We start from the raw sequence: 21,743 nt of genomic DNA, 5'->3' as shown, positions 1-21,743 counted from the left end.
GGACTTCCTCAATTTTTCACCTGGCTCCCCACTGCTTGTAGGAAAAAACAAAATCTAAATTCTTAGTGTGGCTAAAATCACCCTTTGTATTTAGGCTCCCTGATCTTCATCCATTACCCTCCCCAATAAGTACTTTAAAACTTCAGACATATCGTATCAGTTATTCCTCAAATGTTTTAAACTTCCTCATGCCTCCATGCCTCTGCCTGCCAGCCTAAAACACACTTTTCTCCTGTCATTGCTTGTCATTTCCTTTTTTTCTTTCAATATGTAGCCTGGCGTCATTTACCCTGCTCTGCTTTGACCTCCTTATCTGGAATAAGTATCCTGCCCTGGTGTCCATGGCCCTCTGTGCTTGCCTTTATCGAGGCATTAAGGTACCGTGTTGTAATTGTCAATCATCTTGTTGTACTGATCTGTATGCTTCTTGAAGGCTGAGACTATGTATTTCTACCTCTTGTTCCTGCTGCCTAGCAAGGTGCCTCGCACATATGAGGTACCTAATAAATGTTTATTCCGTCTATGAAAACTGGCCTCCAATCTGCATTGTGATTTGGGGCAGATTCCTTAATGTCTCTGAATCTCTATTTCCATATCTACAAAGTGAAAATAACACCTTTGCCACAAGGTGGTTATGAGACTCAAGTGAGCTAATTCATGTAAAATCCATTGTGTGGACCTGGTACATGGTAAGTGCCCAATAAATCTTGGTTCTCTTCCCACCTTTCCATCAGACCGGTCAGACACCCTCCCATTTACACCTCTTTAGTTGACCACTAGGTGGTGTCAGTCTCTGGCCTGACATTCAGTCCCAGAGCTGCCCCTTAATGCCCCATTCCAGTGCCTGTTACACTTAGACAGGAAAAGGAGATGGTTAATGATTTGCTGGGAGATCCAAAAAAGGAGATATCCTCTCCCAGACCAACTTCTTTGCCACTGTCACCATTCTAGGTATCCTGATTATGGATTGCAGAGAATTCTTCCTTGATTTCCCACTATTCTCCATACAAGGATTTGAAGATGGAAAAAGCTTCTTAAGAATAGAAGTGGGAGAAGAAGCTGGAGACAGAGAGGGATTGCATAATGAGTTACTATAGAAGAAATATGGAGAAGATGCTTACAGTCACATTCCATTTGACAGGAATTAATTTTGATTGTCTCCTCAACCAGCACAGGTACTCCCAGTCCTAATGCTCTTGCCAGCATCCCCACCATCAATCGAAAGTTCCAACCCTGTGTGGATCCAAAGAAGTAAAAGACATGGACATCCCTGCCCTTAAGGAGTTTATGGTCTGGTGGTGGACATAGACCCGGCAAAATTAGGTGCTAATGTCTAGGTACTGAGGTTATCTTTTTTTTTTTTTTTTTTAAGTTTTTTATTTATTTAAGTGTGTTTTTCCAGGACCCATCAGCTCCAAGTCAAGTAGTTGTTTCAATCTAGTTGTGGAGGGCGCAGCTCACAGTGGCCCATGTGGGGATCAAATCGCCAACCTTGTTAAGAGCACAGCGCTCTAACCAACTGAGCTAACCGGCCGCACACTGAGGCTATCTTGAGTGCCAGTTTGGAACAGGAGAGATGGGCAGAGCGAGAACTAACAGGAGAGCTTTTCTGAAGAGGGTAGGGAGGAGCTGGGAGAACAGTATAATTAAAGGCTCAGGTAGAAATATGCGTTCTTTCACCTTATAGAGACACCCTCAGCAGTTTACATAGTGGAAATAACCTAAGTGCCCAACACCCCCCAAAAATAGTGGGGATTCCAAGTAGCCAATATAAAGAGTGAGCTAGATGTGTGTGTACATTATGGAAAGGGATCAAGACAGGTTAATTGAAAAAAGCAAGTTACGGAACAGTATATATTGTATGAGCTCATTTGTGGTTTTAAAGGATGTTTATATATATTTATCATTTAAAAAAAAAAACCTCTTGGAAGGAAAACCATGGAACTCTCAGTAGTGGTTACTGTAAGGGTGGAACTGAAGAATGGGTGTGGAGAACAGCAAGTTTACTCTTCACCCTGTACCTTCCTATACTCTGAGTTTTTTTAGCCACTAATTATTACTACTTTTTATAACACAAAGTTAATAAAAATAAATACACATTCACATTCAGGAGCTAGTAAGTGTTGGGACGTAGCAAGGGAGAAGTGTTGACATGCTGTCTGAGGTCAGATTTTGGATGGCCATGACTGGGAGAAGAGTTCACATTTGATTCCGTTATCTCCAGACATCCAGTAGCGGTTCACCAGCCAGGAAGAGACTATACAGGGAAAGCAGATTTAGGAAGATTCACCTGTGTGTAAGGTAGTTAGCAGGGAGAGAAATGAGACTCCCCCTTCATAAACTTCATATGGTCACTCCAGCTAGCTTTTTCCTTTCAAAGCTGTCTGAAATCTGCCTCAATATGATTTCACTTGGACCACAATATTGGGAGTTCTGAGAGAGGAAGGAACCTAGGAGGCATTCATGAACAACATTTAGAGTGTCCCTGCCATGTGCCTGTCGCTGTGTTAGCCAATAATGGTTGAATAAAAGGATGAGTAAGTCCCACCCCTGCCTGAAGAAATTCTGCAGTGGAAAATGGAGGAAATCTGAGCTCTATTTCAAAGGAAAAAATAACAGACCTTGAGCATAGGCTTGCAAGACTGGATATAGTTGGCAAAGAGTCTGAGGTTTCTAGCCTGGGAAACGAAAGGCAGGTGGCCTTGGCCCTGAGCAAAGTGAGCCAAGGAAGCTCTGGTTTGGGGGAAAGGTCAGGTTCCCTCTGGATTCCTCCTCACTGCCATCAATTGACAAGTCCTCCATGCTGCTCTGCTTTCTGCCAGGAACTGACTGGAGTGAGGACTTGGGGCCCTTCCTTGACTAGAATTTTAAAAGGGAGAGCGTGGTGCAACCCTCTCTCATCCCTAACTGTCAGTTTCTGGCAGCCAAGGTCGCCTGCTGTCTCCCTGAACTCTGACTTCAGACACCAGAAAGACAGCCAGGGTACAGCCTTAAAACGCCGCCCAGAAGGGGGCAGTGGCCAGAAGCACATTCACCGGGCTCTGGAAACAGCCTCGCCTTCTGGACTCAAAGTAGCATTCCCGTACAGGCTCAGAGCCGGGACAAAGGTCCCGCACTCATTAGACATCTCCTTAGAACTCCGGTCCAGAGTCCCTCATCTTATTCCAAATCCCTGTTTGCTCGGAATCTAAAACCTCGACTTGGTGAGAAGCCAGTCAGAAGGTATAAAAAAACAAAACACCAAAGAAAAAAAAATAAATGAGCCCCGACCTCTTGGGGCGAAGTGGGGTGGCCCTTCCTCAACCCCACCCGCTGGTGACTCACCTCCCTCCAAACCAGAGACTGCCCCTCCCGCGCCCGATGCCAGGCGACCAGGGCGGGGCGGGTGCTAAGGTGGGCTCCATCTCCAAGTCCTAGGCGGGCAGACAAGCTCCGGCGTGTCCCCGCGGGTGTCCCTGTTTACTCCGAGCCCTGGAGCGAAGTGGGGGCGGGCCCTCGCGGCCCCTCCCCTACCCCGCCCCCCTTCGCCGCAGGCCCCAGTCCTCGTCCCAGTCTTACGAAGTCTCCAAATCAAAGCTCAGCCTCTCCCTGTATCTTCCCTGCAGACTGGCGGCCCCTGCCCCCACCCCAGGCAGGCGAGGCACAGTCCAGGCTCTCGGTGGAAATCAGGCCTCGGCCCAGATTTGGATCCCCAGGTCTTGGATCCCCAGACAGCGCCTGAAACCCTAGGGCATGACACCGAGTTTCAAAGAGAAGCCGCTCCTCTCTCCGTGTCCACTGCCCAATCCCCCCATGCCCCTTCAGCAAGCTGCAGCGTGGGGGAGAAAGTCCCAATTAGGGGAGAGGGCGCTCTTGGCCCCAAATCAGCTAGCGACGCCCAGATCCCACCACTCTAGAACCGCTGGCCAGAGCTCCAAATCTCGTAGCTGCTCAGACACCCCCCTCCCCAGGGCAGCGCGCCAAATCTGCGCATGCGCACTCACAGGACTGCCGCGTAGCTCTTTCCCCCCCCTTTTTCTTTCCCCGCCCCTTCTCTCCCTCCCTCCTCTACCCGTCCCCTCCCTCTCCCCCACCTCAGCCCGCCCCGCGGCACCTCTGTCCGGGGAACTGTGGTGCGAGCTCCAGGCCCGTGCACTGAGGAGGCGGAAACGAGGGGAGCCCCCAGAGCTCCATCAGGCCCCTTCCAAGGGCTCCCCCACCCGGTCCACGCCCCCCACCCCCCACCCCGCCTCCTCCCAATTGTGCATTTTTGCAGCCGGAGGCGGCCCGGAGATGGGGCTCTGAGCTTCGCCCAGGGAGGGGGATAGAGGAGCGAAGAGAAAAGCAGGGGTGTGAAGGGTTTGGAATTGGGGGCAAGGGGCGCAGCCCCATCCACAGACCTTCCCTAAGGGACTCCGAACTCTACCTCTTCACCCACGCCCCTGGTGCGCGTTGCGGAGGGCTAGGATAAGAATAGAGGAGGAGGGGGAAAGGAGGAAAAAGGGGGACCCCCCAATTGGGGGGGCGACGGCGAGAAGTAGCAAGACCAGAGGGGAGGGGGCTGCTGCTTGCATCAGCCCACACCATGCTGACCCCGCCGCAGCTGCTGTTACTGTCCCTGTTCTCAGCTCTGGTCTCGGCCGCTATCGATGGTGAGTGAGATTCTGCGGCCCCCTTGGACCCCTGGGGACACCCACTCCCCAGCCCCCACTCCTGCGTTCGGATGGGGAAGGGAGGCGCGGGAGGGGGTGCCTTTTGTTATCCCAGTCCAGCTGACACCGCAGCGGCCCAACTGGGGGTGGGGATGGGGGTCCAATTTGGAGGATGAGGGCCCTGGGCAAATGATGCTTCCGGGGGGGCCCCCCAGCCCAAACAAAGACCAGAGGCCTGGGAATGGAGAGGAGGGTTCCCCCTTTTTCTGATCCCAGGATCCAAAGGCCTTCTCTTCCTATCTCTGGTCGGGGAGGGCCTCCACCTCCCTTACATCCTCCCCCCCTCTACCCCCATCTGAATTGTGAAGGAATCCAGATTTGCAACGTAGGGCTCCAAAAGGGGGTGGAGGGCCTTTTGCAGTGGCCTCTGAATCTGAAAGGGAGAGCCAAGTCAGGGGTGACCCGCTAGGCAGAGGGCAGGCAGGCCCAAGAAGGCTGTGGGTAGAGAGGGAAGGCCACGGAGAGGGCCCCCTGCTTGGATGTGGAATCCGGGCCTGGGAGACCAGGCTTAGAGGCCTGGGTCCAGGATCCAGATGGCTGCCCGCCTGGGTTCCGAAGTGGGCACTTACCCCCTCTCAGAGCCTCTGTCAGTAGCATGGATAGGGCTGTATTGGGGAGCAGAAAAAAAGCAAGTGATGCTATGTGACTGAATTTTTCTTAATTCCTGGGAGCTGTGAAATGAAAAACGTCAGATGTCATCGCTGGGGAAGGGGACTGGAGAATGGTCTGGAATGCTGAGGTGGGAGGGTAGAGGAAGGCTGCTTTCTCCCTGATTTCTGGCTTGATCACAGTTTGGACTGGAAGGAGAGTTGGAGGTTGGATGGGGGTTATGGCTATGCCCCCACTCCCCAATTCTCTGCTTCTTTGGTAAATGTGTATTTCTCTCCACCATTTCCCCTCCTGCCTTCATATACACATATTTTGTATACTGTAGTTAGGTTTGGGCTAGAACACTGTCCTTTTGGGGACATGGGGTGCCCCTTCTCCCCTTTTTGTGTCAGCTATTTTTTCTCTTACTTATGAGTCACTGGTTCAAGTCTTGCCCAAGCTGGGGTCATAGGGTTGGGCTGGGCTGGGCCCCTGATTTGAGAAGCAGTGGGATCTCATCACTTCCCGTCATTTTAGTTCTGTCATCCGGGGAAAACATTGGCCTAATACCATCATGCACCCCTCCTCCATCTTCTAAATTTTGCCAGGTTGGAATTGGGAAAGTTTTTCTCTGAAACCAGATTATCTCTCCCTCTCTTCCTCTCCCCCCAAATTGCTTCAGTTGCAGGAGGGAGGTTAGGGGTTCAGGAAGTAGCTGTGTCCAGAAAAACAGCGTATTCACTGGCCCTCAATTATGCCATCTGGGGGACTGTCTGCTCCTCCCCCCGCCCCCTACTACCTTAATTATCTGCCCAAGAGGAGGAAAGAGGATCTGCCCTGAATATCCTCCAGACCAGCCCTCACAGCCAGCCTTTGCCCATGACTTCCTCTCTTTTGCACTTTCTTTCCTCTTGTTTTCAGCCCTGTGAGGTGGGAGGGGAAACCGAGCTAGAGAGATTTGGGTATAGCAGCTTCTAGGAGGGATAGGGGGAAAAAATTAAGAGAGAAAGAGAAAGAGACCACCAGGAACCCCATGACGAAGGATGGATGGAGTTAGAAGCAATGGGGGGGGGGGCGGTGAGTCTCTGTGGAGAGCAGAAAAGTTTCCCAGCCCAGTCAGGGATGACCCCAGCAGCATCACGCCTAGGATTCTAAAACAGTTCTATTTGCCACACCAAGTTGGTTGGTGGTCAATGGAAGAAGGAGACTGAACATGTCCTCCTTAACTGTCTCTACCCTTTCTTACAAATTTCACCCAATCCACAGCAGTAACCCCAGCTCAAACCAACTGTATCGGAAGTCCCAGGGAAAGGACCCCTCCCCAAACACACACTACTGTTCTTGCCTTGGGACTGGAGATATGAATCATGGGTCTCACCAGGTTCGGGGTGAGAAAGGGGAATTGCACAGATCCGTAGGGCCAGTGCTATCCAGGTAGCCTAGGGGATTCCGTTATCCCTACTCCTGCCTTCACACCCCAAGCCCACTGACACAGAACTTCCTCCTTTCAGAGAAGGAAACCCTGGGCCCCAGTTTACCTGACTTAGTGTCTAACCTTCCTTCCTGCTGCTCTGAGGCCTGGTTGCTTTCCCTCCAGAGGAGCAGCCCTCAGGGCCTTCCCCACCTCCTCTGCTTTCTCTGCTATTCTTGAACCTACCCCGAGGTCCCCTTCTTTTTGGGGAGCAATGTCACTCACCATGAGTAGACAGAATTGAGTGTACTTGATCGCTACTGGAGAGGATGGGGAAACAGATGGAGTGTGGAATGGAAAGAGGGGTTATTGAGGACTCTGCTCAGATTAAGAACATTTTGTAGTGAGGAGGGCAGCCCCAGGCAGATGCGGCTCAGACAGAGAAGGCGGACTGCCTCCTTTCCTCCGCCTTCCACACACCCCCTTGAGCCAGTGTATTACCAGTTAGCAGACAAGCTCGACACTTGAAGTGAGTTTTGAGGCTGAGGTGTTTTCCTCCTGACTCTCTGAGAGAAGGTTTCAAACTCCTTTCTCCCCTGGTCGGACCTGGATCCTTGAACATCTCCCCTCACCCTCATCTTTCAAAGCAGGGACGTGTAGGACATTGATTTTGAGATTGGGGGGATATTTTGATGTTTGAGGCTGCTTTACAAGACTTCCTTTTACTCCATCCTTGCTCCATTTTCTCCCTAGTTTTTTGCCCCCAACCCCTCCCCTATCACTGGGCCTCCTGAGGATGTCAGCTGGGGCCCTGACCAGAGCTAGATCTGTCCGAATCCTGCAAGTCTTCAAAGCTCCTTCCTTACCTTTGGGAAGCCCTTCCATACTCAAGTCTTTCTTTCCTCCTGCTGCAGTCTCCACCTTGCACATCAGAACCCCAAGCCCAGAGCTTATTCCTTCTCAGTAGTCTTTTTTTCACGGTTCCCACCCACCTCTGTGGACTCTCCAGCTTTCAAGTCCTTCAGCTCTGGATGGGGGTGGGGTGGGGGGCTCATTGCCCAGTTGAGTGGGACCACACAAGGATCCCTGACCTGGTGGAGCTGGCAGCTGATGTGAGTGTTTGGAGAACCTAATCCCACCCCCCTGTGTTCAGTCCCAAATTTCAGCCCAGTTAGCAGGATCCTGCATTGTTTGGAAAAGGAAGCAGTTGGATCTGGAGTGCTTCCGGAGCAGTAGCCCCAGGCACCAGTGTAAAACCTCCCTGGGAGTGAGGTGAGGGATGGTGGGGGGAGAGGCATTTGTCCCTCTTACTCATCCTGGGGAGGTGAGTCTCCCCAGGCCTTAGCTGCCATGGTTGAAAAGCCCTGTCTTCCTTCTTCCCTCCCTCCCAATTCTGTGGGAGGCAGTAGTCCCTATTCTGGGTCTCCCTTGGGTCAGACATTGGTAGGGCAGAGACTCTGTCTATCTAAAGCAGGATATATGCTGCCCCCACCCTAATCTGAGTTTCAGGGAGGTTGTTATTCTCCAGGTTCATCCCAATACAACAGTGTCATTATCTTGGCAACCTCGGCTTTTTTGCCTCTGACTGTCTATCATCCATGTGTGCAGTCTTGGCCTCTCAGAAATTCTGTCTCTCATCTTCTTGTTTCATCTCTCTTGTTGCCCATCCTTCATGGCATTCTCTGTCCTGTCTCTTTCAGTCTCTGTCGCTTGCTTTGTCTCTGCCTGTCTCCATCCACCTCCATCCAGCTTCTCAGTTTCCTGAAAGCTACCCAGAAGCAGGCATCTCTCCTGGGCTTTCTCACATGCTCCCTAGCTCCCACCTTGCCATTTTGGAGTTATTCTTCCCTTCCTAGGCCAGACTGGGAATATCTAGTTTGGCAGTGAAATTCCGCCTCCACTTTCCTCCAAGTTTCTCTCTTATTCCCCTCCACTAATTTTGGGAATGGATGTTGGAGAGAATGTTTCTGCAAGAAGAGAACTTGATACCCTTTGTGGGCTAAGTAAGAGGGAGAAAGGAAATATTTCAGAAAGAAAGAGGGAGGTTAGACTTCTGGCAGAACTTCCTCATGACCTGAGAACTAGAGAAAGGTGTGGGGAATGGGTCAGGAGCTTAGAGCTGTTACTTCTACCGAGTATAAGCCATGTGCGTGTGTTGGGCAAGGCTTATAAAGGCCTGGTAACAGATACGATGACCTCTAGGGGCATTCGAAGGGTCTGAATTTTATTTGTGAGAAAAGGAAAAGATGGTGGGGAGGTCACTTGTCAGGCTAATGTGCTGCTGAGTCAATATTGACTCAAGATGGAGGGGGAGACCCTTCCCCTCCCCGGGCAGTCCAAGCCATCCTGTCTGTTCATCTGTCCAGGCCGCAAAGCAGAGGCCCAGACTCAGGAATGACAAAAATGTGTCTGAGCCTCACTGAGCTGCGGGAAGGAGCCACCGGGTAACACCCAAAATGCATAAAATTCAGTGAAAAGCTCTCGGTTTGGGTTTGGGAGGCCCTTGCTGCCCCACTCCCATATGTTTGAAAGTTTAGATTCCTGCAGGCTACCCCCCTACCTCCCACCCCTTGGCTCCTCTGTTCCCTTAGATATATCATGTGGTTCCCTTTAGAAAACATCCCCCCACACACAGCCTATCTCTGCTGTATCTGCTCTTGAAAAGGGCCTCAAGGGTCTCTTTCATGCATTTCCTGCCTCAAATCTCCTGGTCCTTTAGGAAGCACCGTCTGAGGTCTCACCTCTCTTCCTCTCCCTCACTGCTCTCAAGGAGATCAGGGATGAGTCCCCTTCTCTGGAGAAGACTCCCTCAGGGCCTTTACTTTCCTCACCCTCTCTTCTCTGGCCAAGCACTCTCACCCCCCTTCCCCACCCCACCCCCAAGGTCCCAGAATGGGATAGAGGACGACAGCCAAGGCTCAAGCAGGGCAGTGGGGTCCGTGTTGTGTCTGGAAGCACACCCAACCCTACACCTCCTGTCCTGGCTCCAGCTTGGTGGCCCTGGGGGGCCATGGCTGGGCTGGGTGCCTGGATTTGAGGGGAGGCAGGGGTGTTGGCCAGAGTTAGCATGGCGGTCACATTCATCTTCAGGCAAAGCTGAGAACAGACGGCCCCTGTGTCCTGGCGTTCTCTCTGCAACCTTGCTCGTTCTCCTCCCTTCCTAGTCCTCTCCTTCGCCCTCCTCTCTCTTGCCTCTTCTATCTTGTTCTCGTCCCTCTTGTTTTCTCCATGCCCTCTTCTCCTCTCTGAGGAGCCCTGAAGGCCACTACCACCCACTATAATCCCGCTCCTCATTCCGGGTGCCAGAGGACCAAAATATTCTTCCTGCCGTTTCACTTCTTCATCCTTCTCTATCTGGCGGCATCATCAGCGTAGCCAGTGAGGAAACCACCTGTTCAGTTAATAATTGCTCGGTGCCATGCTTTTGTCATCTCTATGATCGGGATTGCAACAGTATCCACCTCACAGGATTGTGAGGATCGAAATGAGTTAATATGTACGAAGTGTTTCAGATTGGTGGCTGACGCATAGTGCCCATGTGGAACAATGCTCGTATCGTATGGAAGCGCCAATTTTCATGAGGGGCAGGAGGCAGGGGAGGCTTGTAGATGATCCCAAATTTAGGACTGAACTTAGTACAATGTTATTCCCTCATCTAAGGGCCACAAAGGTGGGTTTTCTGGGTGCTGGTATCAGATGCAGAATGCTCAGCGGTGGGGAGTGGGGTTGGCTGGAGGCTCTAAGCAGATTACCAGCTTCCTACCCCACCCCCACTGCAGCTCCCTCCCAACTCAGAGTGTGGCTTCCCTTGGCTGTGTAGACTGCCCCAAAGTAGGTTATTTGTTTCTTTCCTCCCCTTGAAGGAAATCAAACACAGGCCTCAGCCTTCAAACTCCAGATTCATAGGGCTTTCTCTACCATTCCTGACAGGAAGGAAGTTCTTTCACTTATCTCTCCACAATCCTTGTGCTGCCCTGGCCCTTGGGTGATGTGCAACCCCAAGTCCCTCTGCCCCTGGGCCTGAAGAGATGCTGCTGTGGGATAGCCCCCCCCCCCCCAGGGCTCCTCTTCCTTTCACTTCCCCCATCCCCCACTCCCCTCCCTCTGCAAGAGCACATCTGGTTTGTGAATCTCTCTCATTCCAGCTTTCGGAGTTTGCCAGCTGCTGTTTCCTCTGTCGGGTTCAGGCCAAAAATGGGGGTGGGGGACAGAAGGGGGGACAAAGTGAGGGCCAAAGGAGGGGGTATCGTGGCTGGGACACAGAATGGAGGGGAGGTTGGAGTGACCAACCAGTGACCTCAGGCCCAGGCTGTGAGTACTGGCCCAGGAGGAGTGGGGGTGTGGACTAAGTCCAGGGGGGTGAGGGGGGTGGCGGGCATGGGGACTGTTTCTGGGCTCCAAACAGTCCATCTGCCTCTGAGTCCCATTCCAGCCCCCTCTACCAGCCCCCCCCACCACCACCACCACCACCAGCCGGTCTTGGCTGGCCAGGGGAAGAGGACCGTTCTCCAGCATGCTAACTAGGCTGGCGGGCTGTTTCCCGGGAAGACCTCACAGCTGGCCCAGTGGGGCAATGAACTCAGCATTATCCACCTCCTCAAGGGGCCTTTATTCCCTACTCAGGGTGGGGGGTAAGGGAGGGGGACTCTGGGGGGGGCCTGGCCCAGCTATCCTTGATGTGTTTCCTGAACTCGACTCTCATCCTGGCCAGGGGCCTGAGTGTAGTCCCCTCCGCCAGAGATGGGGGCTAGGGAGGGAGGACATCTCTGTGTGGCCCCCCTTCAGACTCTGTCCCTCCCTGTCAGAGCCCTGACATACTTGACTTGTCCTCTGTCCTAGCCCTGGGCTCACTCTGCCCTGCATTCAAGGCAGTGATATACAGCTGTCTTCCTAAGGGGCTAAAGCTCCTGAGGAGGCATCTCGCTCCTCCTTGGCACCCCAGTACCTAGTGCAATGCCTGGCACAGAGCTGGTCTCCAGTGCAGGCCGGCTGAATAGAAATGGAATTGACATAGGCCGAGGAAAAGGCGATGAAGAGCAGGGAGACTGGGAACCCAGCCATGGGTGGGGCTGAAGGCATGGGGAGACTTTTCTTCCCATAGAGGACATGGTAATGGGGTTGGGAGGAACAGCTCCTGAGTATCTCTCATGGGAATGGGGAGACTGGTATAGACTGCCCTGGTTAAAAGCTTACAGTCAGCTCAAAACCAAGTGAACCCTGGTTTTGTCACTTGCCTGCTATGTGACCCTCCCCTCTCTGAGGCTCAGTTTCCTCATCTATGAACCTGTGGTATTAGTGATACCTACTTCTTTATATTGTGGAGAGGATTCAATATGATGATACATGGAAAGAACTGGTTTCCCACAGTTCCCAGCACATAGCGAGCCCACAATGAGAGTCAGTGTTACCATTCATAATTCCTCCTTAGAGAATGATGTAAGAGAATGGCTGGTGGGGGTAAAGGGACAGGGCGAAGAGGTACTGGATATAGTAACTTCATGGGCTGGCTGGACTAAAATCAGCTCCCCCAGGTCACCCCAGCCATTCCCCTGCCTCGGCTTTCCAACTCCATGATCTCAAGCAATCTTTAGGTGCATCTTACCTCTGAGGACGTCTGCCGAAAGTCCTCCCTGAGGTTTAACCACAACGGAGGCTGTATCTTTAGAGCATGGAGGTGGAGGCTGGGCTTTCTGCCATGCCCTGCCCAGCCTGCCCTCCAGTACCTCTGTGATACCATCTCCTAGCTACCGCTGTACCGAGGGCACCCCACAAACACACTTTCCTTCTGGGGGCCTGGTAGTTAGGAGTTGGAGATGGGTGGGATGATAGATTCCAGGGACCAGAGGGCAGAAGAATGGACGGTTAAAAAAGACCAGCTCTGGGCTTCTGGTGGGAGGGAGAGAAACATAAAAAGAAAACATGTCAATGCCCCCTAAATGTCCCATCCTTCACTATCACTCTCAGTCAGCAAAGCCAGGAGAGCTGGTGCCTGGCCAGAGTAATTGAGACAGCAGGGCTTTGACCCCGAGGGCTGGAAGAGGGGCACACTGGACAGGCAGCCTAGGGGGCTGGGTAGAGGACAATAAAATATTCTTCCTGCACCCTTCCCTTACCCCCACCACAGGTACACAGTGTTCCAGGAGTGACACACAGCCACCCCCACCCCAACCCCCAGCTCCCTCCCCAGACACGTGGATTGTGGCTCAGAGTCTGGACCAGATGGGAACTGATGCTGGGGAAGGAGGAGGAGCCATAGGGGGGCTTTAGGGCCATCACATTGGCCTCCAGCCTTCATTTACACCCCATTTTCTCTCCTTATCCTTAGCCCCTAAGACTTGCAGCCCCAAGCAGTTTGCCTGCAGAGACCAGATCACCTGTATCTCAAAGGGCTGGCGGTGTGATGGTGAGAGGGACTGCCCGGATGGATCTGATGAGGCCCCTGAGATCTGTACGTACTTTTCTGGGTCCCTGCTCCCAAACCCCTGGCTTATCCCTTTTCCTTTTGGCCCAGGCAGTTGGGATGAGGACCGCTGATCTCTAGCCTGGTGTAGACCTTGCTCTGTAATTGTTTGTCCATGACACAGCTAGAATTGTCCTCTCCAACCTTTGGAGTGCCGACATCATGGCTGGTGTGCTCAGAAATGACACATCCGATTGCGCCCTGAGCCGCTACCTACCCAAGCCTGCCAGAGACTGTGTTCTTTGCACCGACAATTCTGTTGGAAGGAGAGGGCCCAACCTCCCTTTTCTTTTGTTTGTCCCACCTCAGAGTCTCCTGGCCCTTGCTGAGTGCCCCCAGGTCTGGCCAGGTCCCCTTCCTGTCCTCAGGCTCCCAGGCCAAAGGCCACCAACTCTTGCTCAGTCTCTGCACCAGAAGCCCCACCCCTATGCGTTTCCCGACACCCCCGCCTTCCCCTGCCCCCAGTAAGTGGTGTAATCAGAGGCAGCTGTTTAAACTGGGAGAAAGGTCCCGCCCAGCCTTTACCCTGCCAGTGGGGGGTGGAGGACTTGCTGGCTGGACCCCGGAGTCCTGAGCAGCTGACAGAGTGCTGAGGTCTCCACTTTCAACCTCTCCCCTGCTTGGTTAATCTGGGCCAGGGTCCCCTTATATTCTTAGGTCTGCCTCTGTTCTCTCTCCTGGGTTTATTCTGTTCCAGCCTGGTCCCCTGTGCTCTCCCCAGCTCTCATCCATAATTATCAGGGGTAATTTTAGGGCCAGAGAGGGAGCCACCAGCTCTCTCAGCCTCACCCCCGTCCCCTGCCCTGGAGGAGTGATGGCCAGGGATATTCTTCACGTGATCCTGTGGTGGGGTTGGTTCAGCCTGGAGTATCTTCTTGTCTGATGCCACCTTTACAGCCCGCATTTCTAACCTGATGCGTGGTGTTAAGGATTAAGAAAGCCTTGCAGAGGGGCTGGATCTGGCTCTTTTTGTTCACTCTTCCTTTAGTTTGATGCAAACCCTACCTTATATACATCCCTACACTGTCCCCACTCATACACATTCCTGGACCCATCACACTCACACACAGCCCCTCCTGGGCACTGACTCGCCTAGCTCGCCACCCCTCACCCCGACGTACACAGACAAAGGCAGACACCGGCACAGACGTTCTCACAGCAACACAGTCAACATTCAAATGGGGGATGCAAAAGCACAACCTGCACTCAGACAGATGCCCCAGACACACACAAACTCAGACTCACTCCCCAAAGGACATGGAAATGCACCTACTGAGGCCAGAAACACCAGCACATAGGGACCCACAGATATACCCTCGTCCACACCACATGCCTCCCTCACCTGTGCATGCAGACCCTCCCACGTACATGCAGACACTCTCACTCACACACCCTGTCCCCGTTTGGGAGCCCGTAGGCAGGAGTCTGTCTTCCAGCTCATGGGCTCAGCTGGCATCTCAGCCTACATGGCCTCCTGAGGATTCTCTGAGCAGCTCTACCCTGCCCCTAAGCCCATCTTCTTGGGCAAGAAAGGAAGTACCAGAGATATCACCAGTGGGCCACCACTTTTGACCCTTCCCAAATCCTTCCATTAGGCAGGCTGCTCTGGGGTTGGGGGTCTAGAATAATGCTGTCCAATCGAAATACAATGCAAACCACGTAGGCGATTTTGAAGTTTTCTAATAGCCACATTAAGAAACGTAAAAATACCCAGTTGAAATTTTTATTTTATTTTACCCAATGTGTCCAAAATATTATCCTTTCAGTATATTATTCATATAAAAGTATTAATGAATTCTGCTTTTTTTGGGGGGGGCAGGGGGGGTCTGTGGTATTAACTCTTCAAAAGCCAGTGTGTATTTTATACTTACGTTTTGAACTAGTCACAATTCAAGTGCTCTGTGGCTGGCGGTATGTATTGGACAGTGCAATTCTGGAAGTCCTAGACCCCCTGTCAGCCCCAGGCTCTGGGCCTATGGGAAGGAGGTGTTTTCTTTTATCGTTTGAGCTTCTCTGCCACGGACTGTTTCCTCAGCTCATCCGAACCTTCACCTCTGACCTCAGCCTGTCTTCTGAGTATAGAATGTGGTGGCGTTGGGGTCCATAGGCATGAGGCATTTGGAGAGTGGGCTCTTGGCTGAAGGCCTAGTTCTCCCTCCACCTGGCTGCTCCCAGGTGTGTGACTGCTGTTTGGAACGGTGTAGAACTCTAGGTCGAAGAGTCTAACCACCCCTGAGGCCTCCTGAGATCTAAATGTGCAGATGTCTGAAACCCTAAGCTCAATTCACCTCTTCTTCCCCCCCGTGAGCAGCTGGCCAGACGGCCGCTTGAGACAGTGTGGTCATGTTAACCTTTCCATCTGCCCCTCAGGCCCACAGAGTAAGGCTCAGCGATGTCAGCCAAACGAGCACAATTGCCTGGGCACTGAGCTGTGTGTTCTCATGTCCCGCCTCTGCAACGGCGTCCAGGACTGCATGGATGGCTCGGACGAGGGGCCCCACTGCCGAGGTAAGGGCGTCTCTACCTCTTCTGTCCCAGATGGATGCAGTGAGCTCTCAGTTGGGCACCTGCGTGGTATGGAGGTCCACCATCCGAGGAGTGTCCTCACACCTCCAGTGGACATGAGGCCTTGTCTTGCACCCCTATGCAGTATTACCACCCGGCAGCGACCCAAATCTGTGGGTGCTTTGAGCTTGGAGCTTGGTCAGCAGCCCTGCAGGCCTCAGTAAGGGCCCTGGCCTGGGCACTTCTCTCTGTATGTGCTTGGACAAGTCACTACCCCTCTCCAGACCCCAGTTTCCCACCTGTGAAATGCGAGCTTTATACTAGATCAAGGTTTTCTTATTTATTTATTTATTTGGTGCATAGTGGGGTCATTTCTCCATATGGTTTCATGAAACATGAGTATGAGCACAGAAGAGCTGATGCTGTGATTGGAGCTGGGGCCGGGGGTCTGGAGCTTCGTTCGCCGGCCTCGCCAGCCTGTGGGAGGAGCCCCCCGGATGCTGCTCGCTAAGGCGGGGTGTGTAGAGCAAGGGCGTTCGTGGAAGATTTTAATCCTCTGCTTTGGTTGATTTTGCATGTTTTTTGTCTGAAACTCCTGGGATAGGACACAGAGTGTGGACCTAGGGGCTGACTTCAGTTACAATGCACATTTCATCAGTTTGTGCATGTTCAAGTTTGCTTCCTTTTGAATACCTTTTCAGCTTCAAAAACAACAAAAAGCCCCAAAAAGCTAGGGTTTGAACTTCCTTCGCTGATGTTACAGAAGTTGGATCTCCTCATCCTTCTATCCTATGTTACAAAGAGAAACTCTTTTCTAGATTTTCCAGAACATACAGTACTTTCCCCCTTTGTGAGGGGAGGCTGGGCAGGCAGCACATTTGGGTGAAGGTGTGGAAGAAAAGGAATAACTGGGGTCTGGCCCCCCATCCCAGCTCTGCCTGGCAGGCTTAGAGCTTCTGAACGTCTTAGCCTCTCAGGCCGTTCTCACTCCTAGGTGGGGGTGTGGGGCCGCTGGACAAAGGGGTCTTTGTAGCCAGGCCGCCTGGCCCCACGCAAGGCCATTAATTGGGTCGCTGGTCTGGGGGGGGCAGCTGCTCCCACCTCTCCCCCCCTCCTGTCTCATTCCCTTCTGTCTCCCCTGTGGAAGTGGGTCAGTGGCAGGAGAAAGATTAGAGAAGGATCCCGAGGGAAACAGTTTTGCTCCTCCTCCCATCCTCCACCTGGACCTTACGTAGGCCTTCTCTCAGAGGTCTCTAGGGCTCAAGGGGTAGGTTGGAGGGGCGCTTCCAAGCCAGAGCTGGGAATGACTCGATTCCATACCCACTGTTCACCCTCAGCCCTGGAGCCAACATTGTAGTCTCCGGGCAGTGCAGACAGAAGGCGTATGAAGGAGTTAAGATTCTCTCCTCTCTCTATTTGAGCCCAACCATCTACCAAACCGCTCTCCATGGGGACAGAGAAAAGCCAGAGCAGGGAGATGTGGTTCAATGCCATAATTGGCTGTGACCTTGGGCTGTCATACCCTCCCCGGGTCTCAGTTTCCCCTCTTGCAAAATATAATAGACGCTTCCTATACCCCTTCCATTTCCAACACTGTAGGCCTTGAATGTGGTTTCTGAAGGGTCAACGGGAGTTGGGGGAAAGTTGCAGTCTGGGGGTGGCTGCCAGGTCTGGGGGCCTGAGCATGTGTCGCCTGCCCCCTCCACAGAGCTCCGAAGCAACTGTTCTCAGCTGGGCTGCCAGCACCACTGTGTCCCCACACTCAACGGGCCCACCTGCTACTGCAACAACAGCTTCCAGCTGCAGGCAGATGGCAAGACCTGCAAAGGTAAATGAGTGCAAGTGCTTGTGTGCTGGTGGGAGTGAGAGGGAGGCAGGGCCAGCAGGCTGGCTGGGTAGGAGAAAGTTAGATGGAAGGTGCAAGAGAGGAGGCACGACTACACTCCCTACAGCCTCCAGGCATGACTGCGAGCCCACTTGCTTCCACCAGACTTTTAAAAATTCATCTTAAAATTATATAGGTTACGTGTGAGTTTTCTTGTTAAAAAATAAAAATAAAAAATTAAAGCCTTACAGAGAAAACCAAAGTCCACTTTGACAAATCCTCTTCAGTTCTGGTCCCTTTCCCATCTCTGGAAGTCAATTCTTTTATCAGTTTGCTATCTCTCTTTCCAGGCCTTTTTCTGTACATCTGTATGCATGTACTCACGGAAAATCTAAGTAAAAGCACTCTTTATATGCATCTGCTCTTTTTTTACATAACTATCATACTGTACGTATCTGTTTTCAATTTTTTCACTCAGCATGTTCTAGAGATTTTTCCATGTTAATATGTAGAGATCTCCCTCATTCTTTTAAAACCTACTGTGATGTATGACTTACCACAGTTTACTTGGCCATCGCCCTATTGATGAGTAAGATGTTCCCAATTTCTCTCTCTTACAAACAATGCAAACTTTTCTGTTTTAAATTTGCCTCCCTCGAGTCTTTGCACAAATGCCACCTTCTCAGTGAGGCCATCCCTGGCCACTCTAAAATCACACCCCCACCACCTGCATTCTCTATCCCCTTTCTCTGCTTAATATTTTTCCCATGGCACCAGTCACCTTCCAGTGCACTAGCACCTCAAAAAAATATAATTTACCTTTTTGTTTTATGTGTTATTGTAATAACAGTATTTCATTTTTTATCATAATTTACATTTTATGAGGGCAGCAATTTGAATCTGTTTTATTCACTGATGTATCCCCAAAGCCTAGGACAGTACTGACACCTAGTAGGTACCGAAGAAATACTTTCTGAATGAATGGGTGATGAGCACATATGTGGATATTTCTATAGGGTAGATTCCAAGTCTGGCCTTGCTGGATGATAAAGTTTGCACATTTCTTGTTGTAATAGGTTCTACCAAATTGTCCTCCAAAGTAGCCGTAGGGATGGACACACCCAGTGGTAGTGTCTGAGGGTACCCATTTCCATGCCCTTGTCACAGTGGAAATGACCACACCTTTGCCCTTTGCCCTGCAGACTTCGACGAGTGCTCAGTGTACGGCACCTGCAGCCAGCTCTGCACCAACACAGATGGCTCCTTCACATGCGGCTGTGTGGAGGGTTACCTGCTGCAGCCAGACAACCGATCCTGCAAGGCCAAGAACGGTGGGTGGGGTCAGGTGTGGTCAGGCTAGGTTCCCTCAGTGTTGTTCCCTGATGGGGAGTGGCCTGAGAGGTCCTAGGGTCTCTTGGTTCATTGACCCTCCTCTCCCCCATCTACAGAGCCCGTAGACCGGCCCCCAGTGCTACTGATTGCCAACTCTCAGAACATCCTGGCCACGTACCTGAATGGGGCCCAGGTCTCCACCATCACACCCACCAGCACGCGGCAGACCACAGCCATGGACTTCAGCTATGCCAACGAGACTGTATGCTGGGTGCACGTTGGGGACAGTGCTGCCCAGACGCAGCTCAAGTGTGCCCGCATGCCTGGCCTGAAGGGCTTCGTGGATGAGCACACCATCAACATCTCCCTCAGCCTGCACCGTGAGTCACCTGCTCCCAGCTTGGAGGGCAGGGGAGGGCAGGGAGATGGAGCCTGACTGGCACAGAGGCCGAGAGTTAAGCAGGATGACCCCTGTCTGGCACAAGAGCCTAAACAAGAAGCCCCCAATGGAGGCTGGGGCAAAGGCTGCACATATTGACACCTGTTTGTGGTAGGGACAGAGTCAGGCTGTGCTTTTCTGGCCCAGATCTGAGGAAGGCCTTGCAGGAGAAACAAGTGGTCAGTCTCCAGAGATCAGGGACTGTCCCTTTTCAGAGAGAGGAATGTTTATTAGGCCGACAAGGGGCTTTCCCAACCAGCAGGAGCCAGGCAAGGAGAAAGGGGCCCAGAGCCTGTGGAGCCTGGCTAGTTTGTGGCTGAGGGCAAAGCAGCCAGGGCCTGGCTGGGTCTGTCTCCATGTCCCATGGTTTCCCTTGGGGGTGTCACCAGAAGGGACCTCCTCCTGCAGCATGAGTGTGGGGGTCCTGGGGCTGTTTGTGGCAATGGATGAGACCAGAGGAGCAGTGGGCACTGGGCCACCTGAGCGTTTTAGGAAACCCTGGACGTTCCCATTCAGGCTCCCTCCCTAGGCTATACTTTGCTGTCCTAGGGGTGGAAGAAGGGGTGTTATTGGGGGTGGGGATGGGGCCAGGGCATAGATACACTGCTTGGAGCAGTCCTGCTTGGCTCAGATGATGTTATATAAACAAACAAAACATCTGGCATCATCACATTCCCAGGAAATGCACCACAGGGCTGAGGGAAAGATGGGGCCTGTGGTTGATCTGACCCACGGGGGAGGGTAACTGGATCTGTGACCTTGAGTAAACCAGAATTCCCTGTCTCTGCTTTGATTTCTAATCTGCATAATGAGTTTGGGGTTGTCTGTCCGGATCAGATAAATTGAAGTGAAAGCCAGACATAACTGGAGGACGGCACACACAAGGTTTCGGGTGGTGAACCTTGGGCCAGTCTAGATCTTGAGGTTCCTTCACTGGGTCCCCATGTGATGATCCCCACAGAAGACAAAGACCCCAGGAGGGCACAGGGCTTAGTTCTGGGGGGAGCAGGTATTCCTCTGAGAGTCCTTGCCCTCGATGGCCTCATCCTATGGTCCACGCCTGGGCTCTCGTCCTCCAGAGCGTCTCCGTGGTGTCCTTGGGCTGTTGGTGACCGGGGCTTGCCTGTGAGCAGACATATGTCCTTGGAGTGCTGGGCTGGGGGCTGCCCCATCTGCTTGGCTGGTCTTTAGGGGGCGGGCAGCTCAGGAAACCCCATAATAGATAGGGTCGGATTTGGGGGAGACCCCATGAGACAACTGCCCTCTCCCTGCTCCTTGTTGGCGGCCCCTCCCAATAGGCCTGTCTGGGCAAACAGCTCCAGCAGTTCCCTCCCTGGCCCCGAGGGCCAGACCATGGGCTCTTGGGGGGGGGGGCGGGGGGTGCCCTGATGGGAACCTTCTCAGCTTTTGCTCTGGCCTGGCCCCTCTCTTGCCTTCCTCCCCAGGAGAGGCAGGAAATAACCTCAGGCGGGTACCCCTCCCTTGGCAAACAGAGCCTTGCCTCCCAGTCTGCTAGGTTCATCGGGCCCCTCTGGGGCAGAGTCCAAAAGGCCGAAAGAGACCAAGGTTCTAGGGAGAAATGCTAGTGGGGTTAAGGAGTGGGTTTCTCTTGCCCCCAGCCTCTGTCCCTTCCTCCCTGCCCTGCCTCCACCCCATAGCCCATGCCGCCTGGATGTCTGGCTGTCACCCTGAGGATGGTTGTTTTGCTCTCATCCCACAAACTAATTATGGGCCCTGAGCTGAGGATATAGGAAGTGTCTCTCCCCTAGTGCCCTCCCCACATCCCCAGCTTATCCCCCCTTCCCAGGAGACACTAAATGGCCTGTCCTAGTGTGTAGGGCAGCTGGTCCCAGGCACTCACCTGTGCAGTGGGCTGCTGGCCTATAATTAGCTCCCCAAGGGGGAAGAAGAGAGGCTGCTGCTTTCTCCTGCTTTCTCCCTGCCCTCCGGGGGAGCCCTCCCTGCTATCATTCCATTCTTGGCTATGACGATGACCTCCTTCAGACCCCTGGGCTGAGCCCCATGCAAGAGGGAGGAGTCTGACAATTGAGAGGTGCTGGTGCTCAGAGGCCAAGAGGCCGAAAGAAGCCCGCCTGCTGGTATGGGAAGAGGGAGAGCCTGCCACAGGAAAACTCTGGAAACAGAAATAGAATAAAAGGAAAGGAGGAAGCCAGGAAGTTTGCCTGTTTTCACATGGGTCCTGGTTCACATGGGTGTGAGCCAGATCTGCTGCGGGTCCTCAGAGCCCTAGAGGGCCCCTCCATAGCCCTGGGGTGACCGGTGGTTGGTGCAGCTTCAAGGAGAGGCTCATGGAGTAGGCTCAGGACTGAAGCTCTTTCTTTTTCCTGTCTTGACCCCAGTTTCTTCCCTCTGTTTGTACTCAAGAGTGGGGGACAGCTATTGATCAAAGTCCCCAGAATTCTGAAAGGTGTGTGTGTATGTGTGTGTGTGCTTTCTTCCCTTACCTAAGCCTCAGCTGCTGGCCCTCTTCC

General features: G+C 52.7%; 1 protein-coding gene across 4 annotated transcripts in view; it reads left to right on the top strand.

Moving 5' to 3' along the window:
* The first annotated feature begins 4,093 nt into the window (after positions 1–4,093).
* Positions 4,094–21,743, top strand: part of LRP1 (LDL receptor related protein 1) — an 84,684-nt gene continuing 67,034 nt past the window's right edge. For 2 of the 4 annotated variants that reach the window (XM_074325545.1, XM_074325542.1), the window contains exons 1-6: positions 4,094–4,631; positions 13,016–13,138; positions 15,521–15,658; positions 17,364–17,483; positions 18,683–18,811; positions 18,929–19,192. In XM_074325545.1, the coding sequence (XP_074181646.1) occupies positions 4,565–4,631; positions 13,016–13,138; positions 15,521–15,658; positions 17,364–17,483; positions 18,683–18,811; positions 18,929–19,192 (841 nt within the window). In that variant the 5' untranslated portion in view covers positions 4,094–4,564. The remainder of the gene's footprint in view (positions 4,632–13,015; positions 13,139–15,520; positions 15,659–17,363; positions 17,484–18,682; positions 18,812–18,928; positions 19,193–21,743) is intronic. The other 2 variants (XM_074325544.1, XM_074325546.1) reach the window with 2 other exon arrangements.

Source organism: Rhinolophus sinicus, linkage group LG02 (assembly GCF_036562045.2).
Source record: "Rhinolophus sinicus isolate RSC01 linkage group LG02, ASM3656204v1, whole genome shotgun sequence".
Lineage (NCBI taxonomy): Eukaryota > Metazoa > Chordata > Mammalia > Chiroptera > Rhinolophidae > Rhinolophus > Rhinolophus sinicus.
Note: the sequence above shows the minus strand (reverse complement) of the source record. Positions and strands in the feature narration are given on the sequence as shown.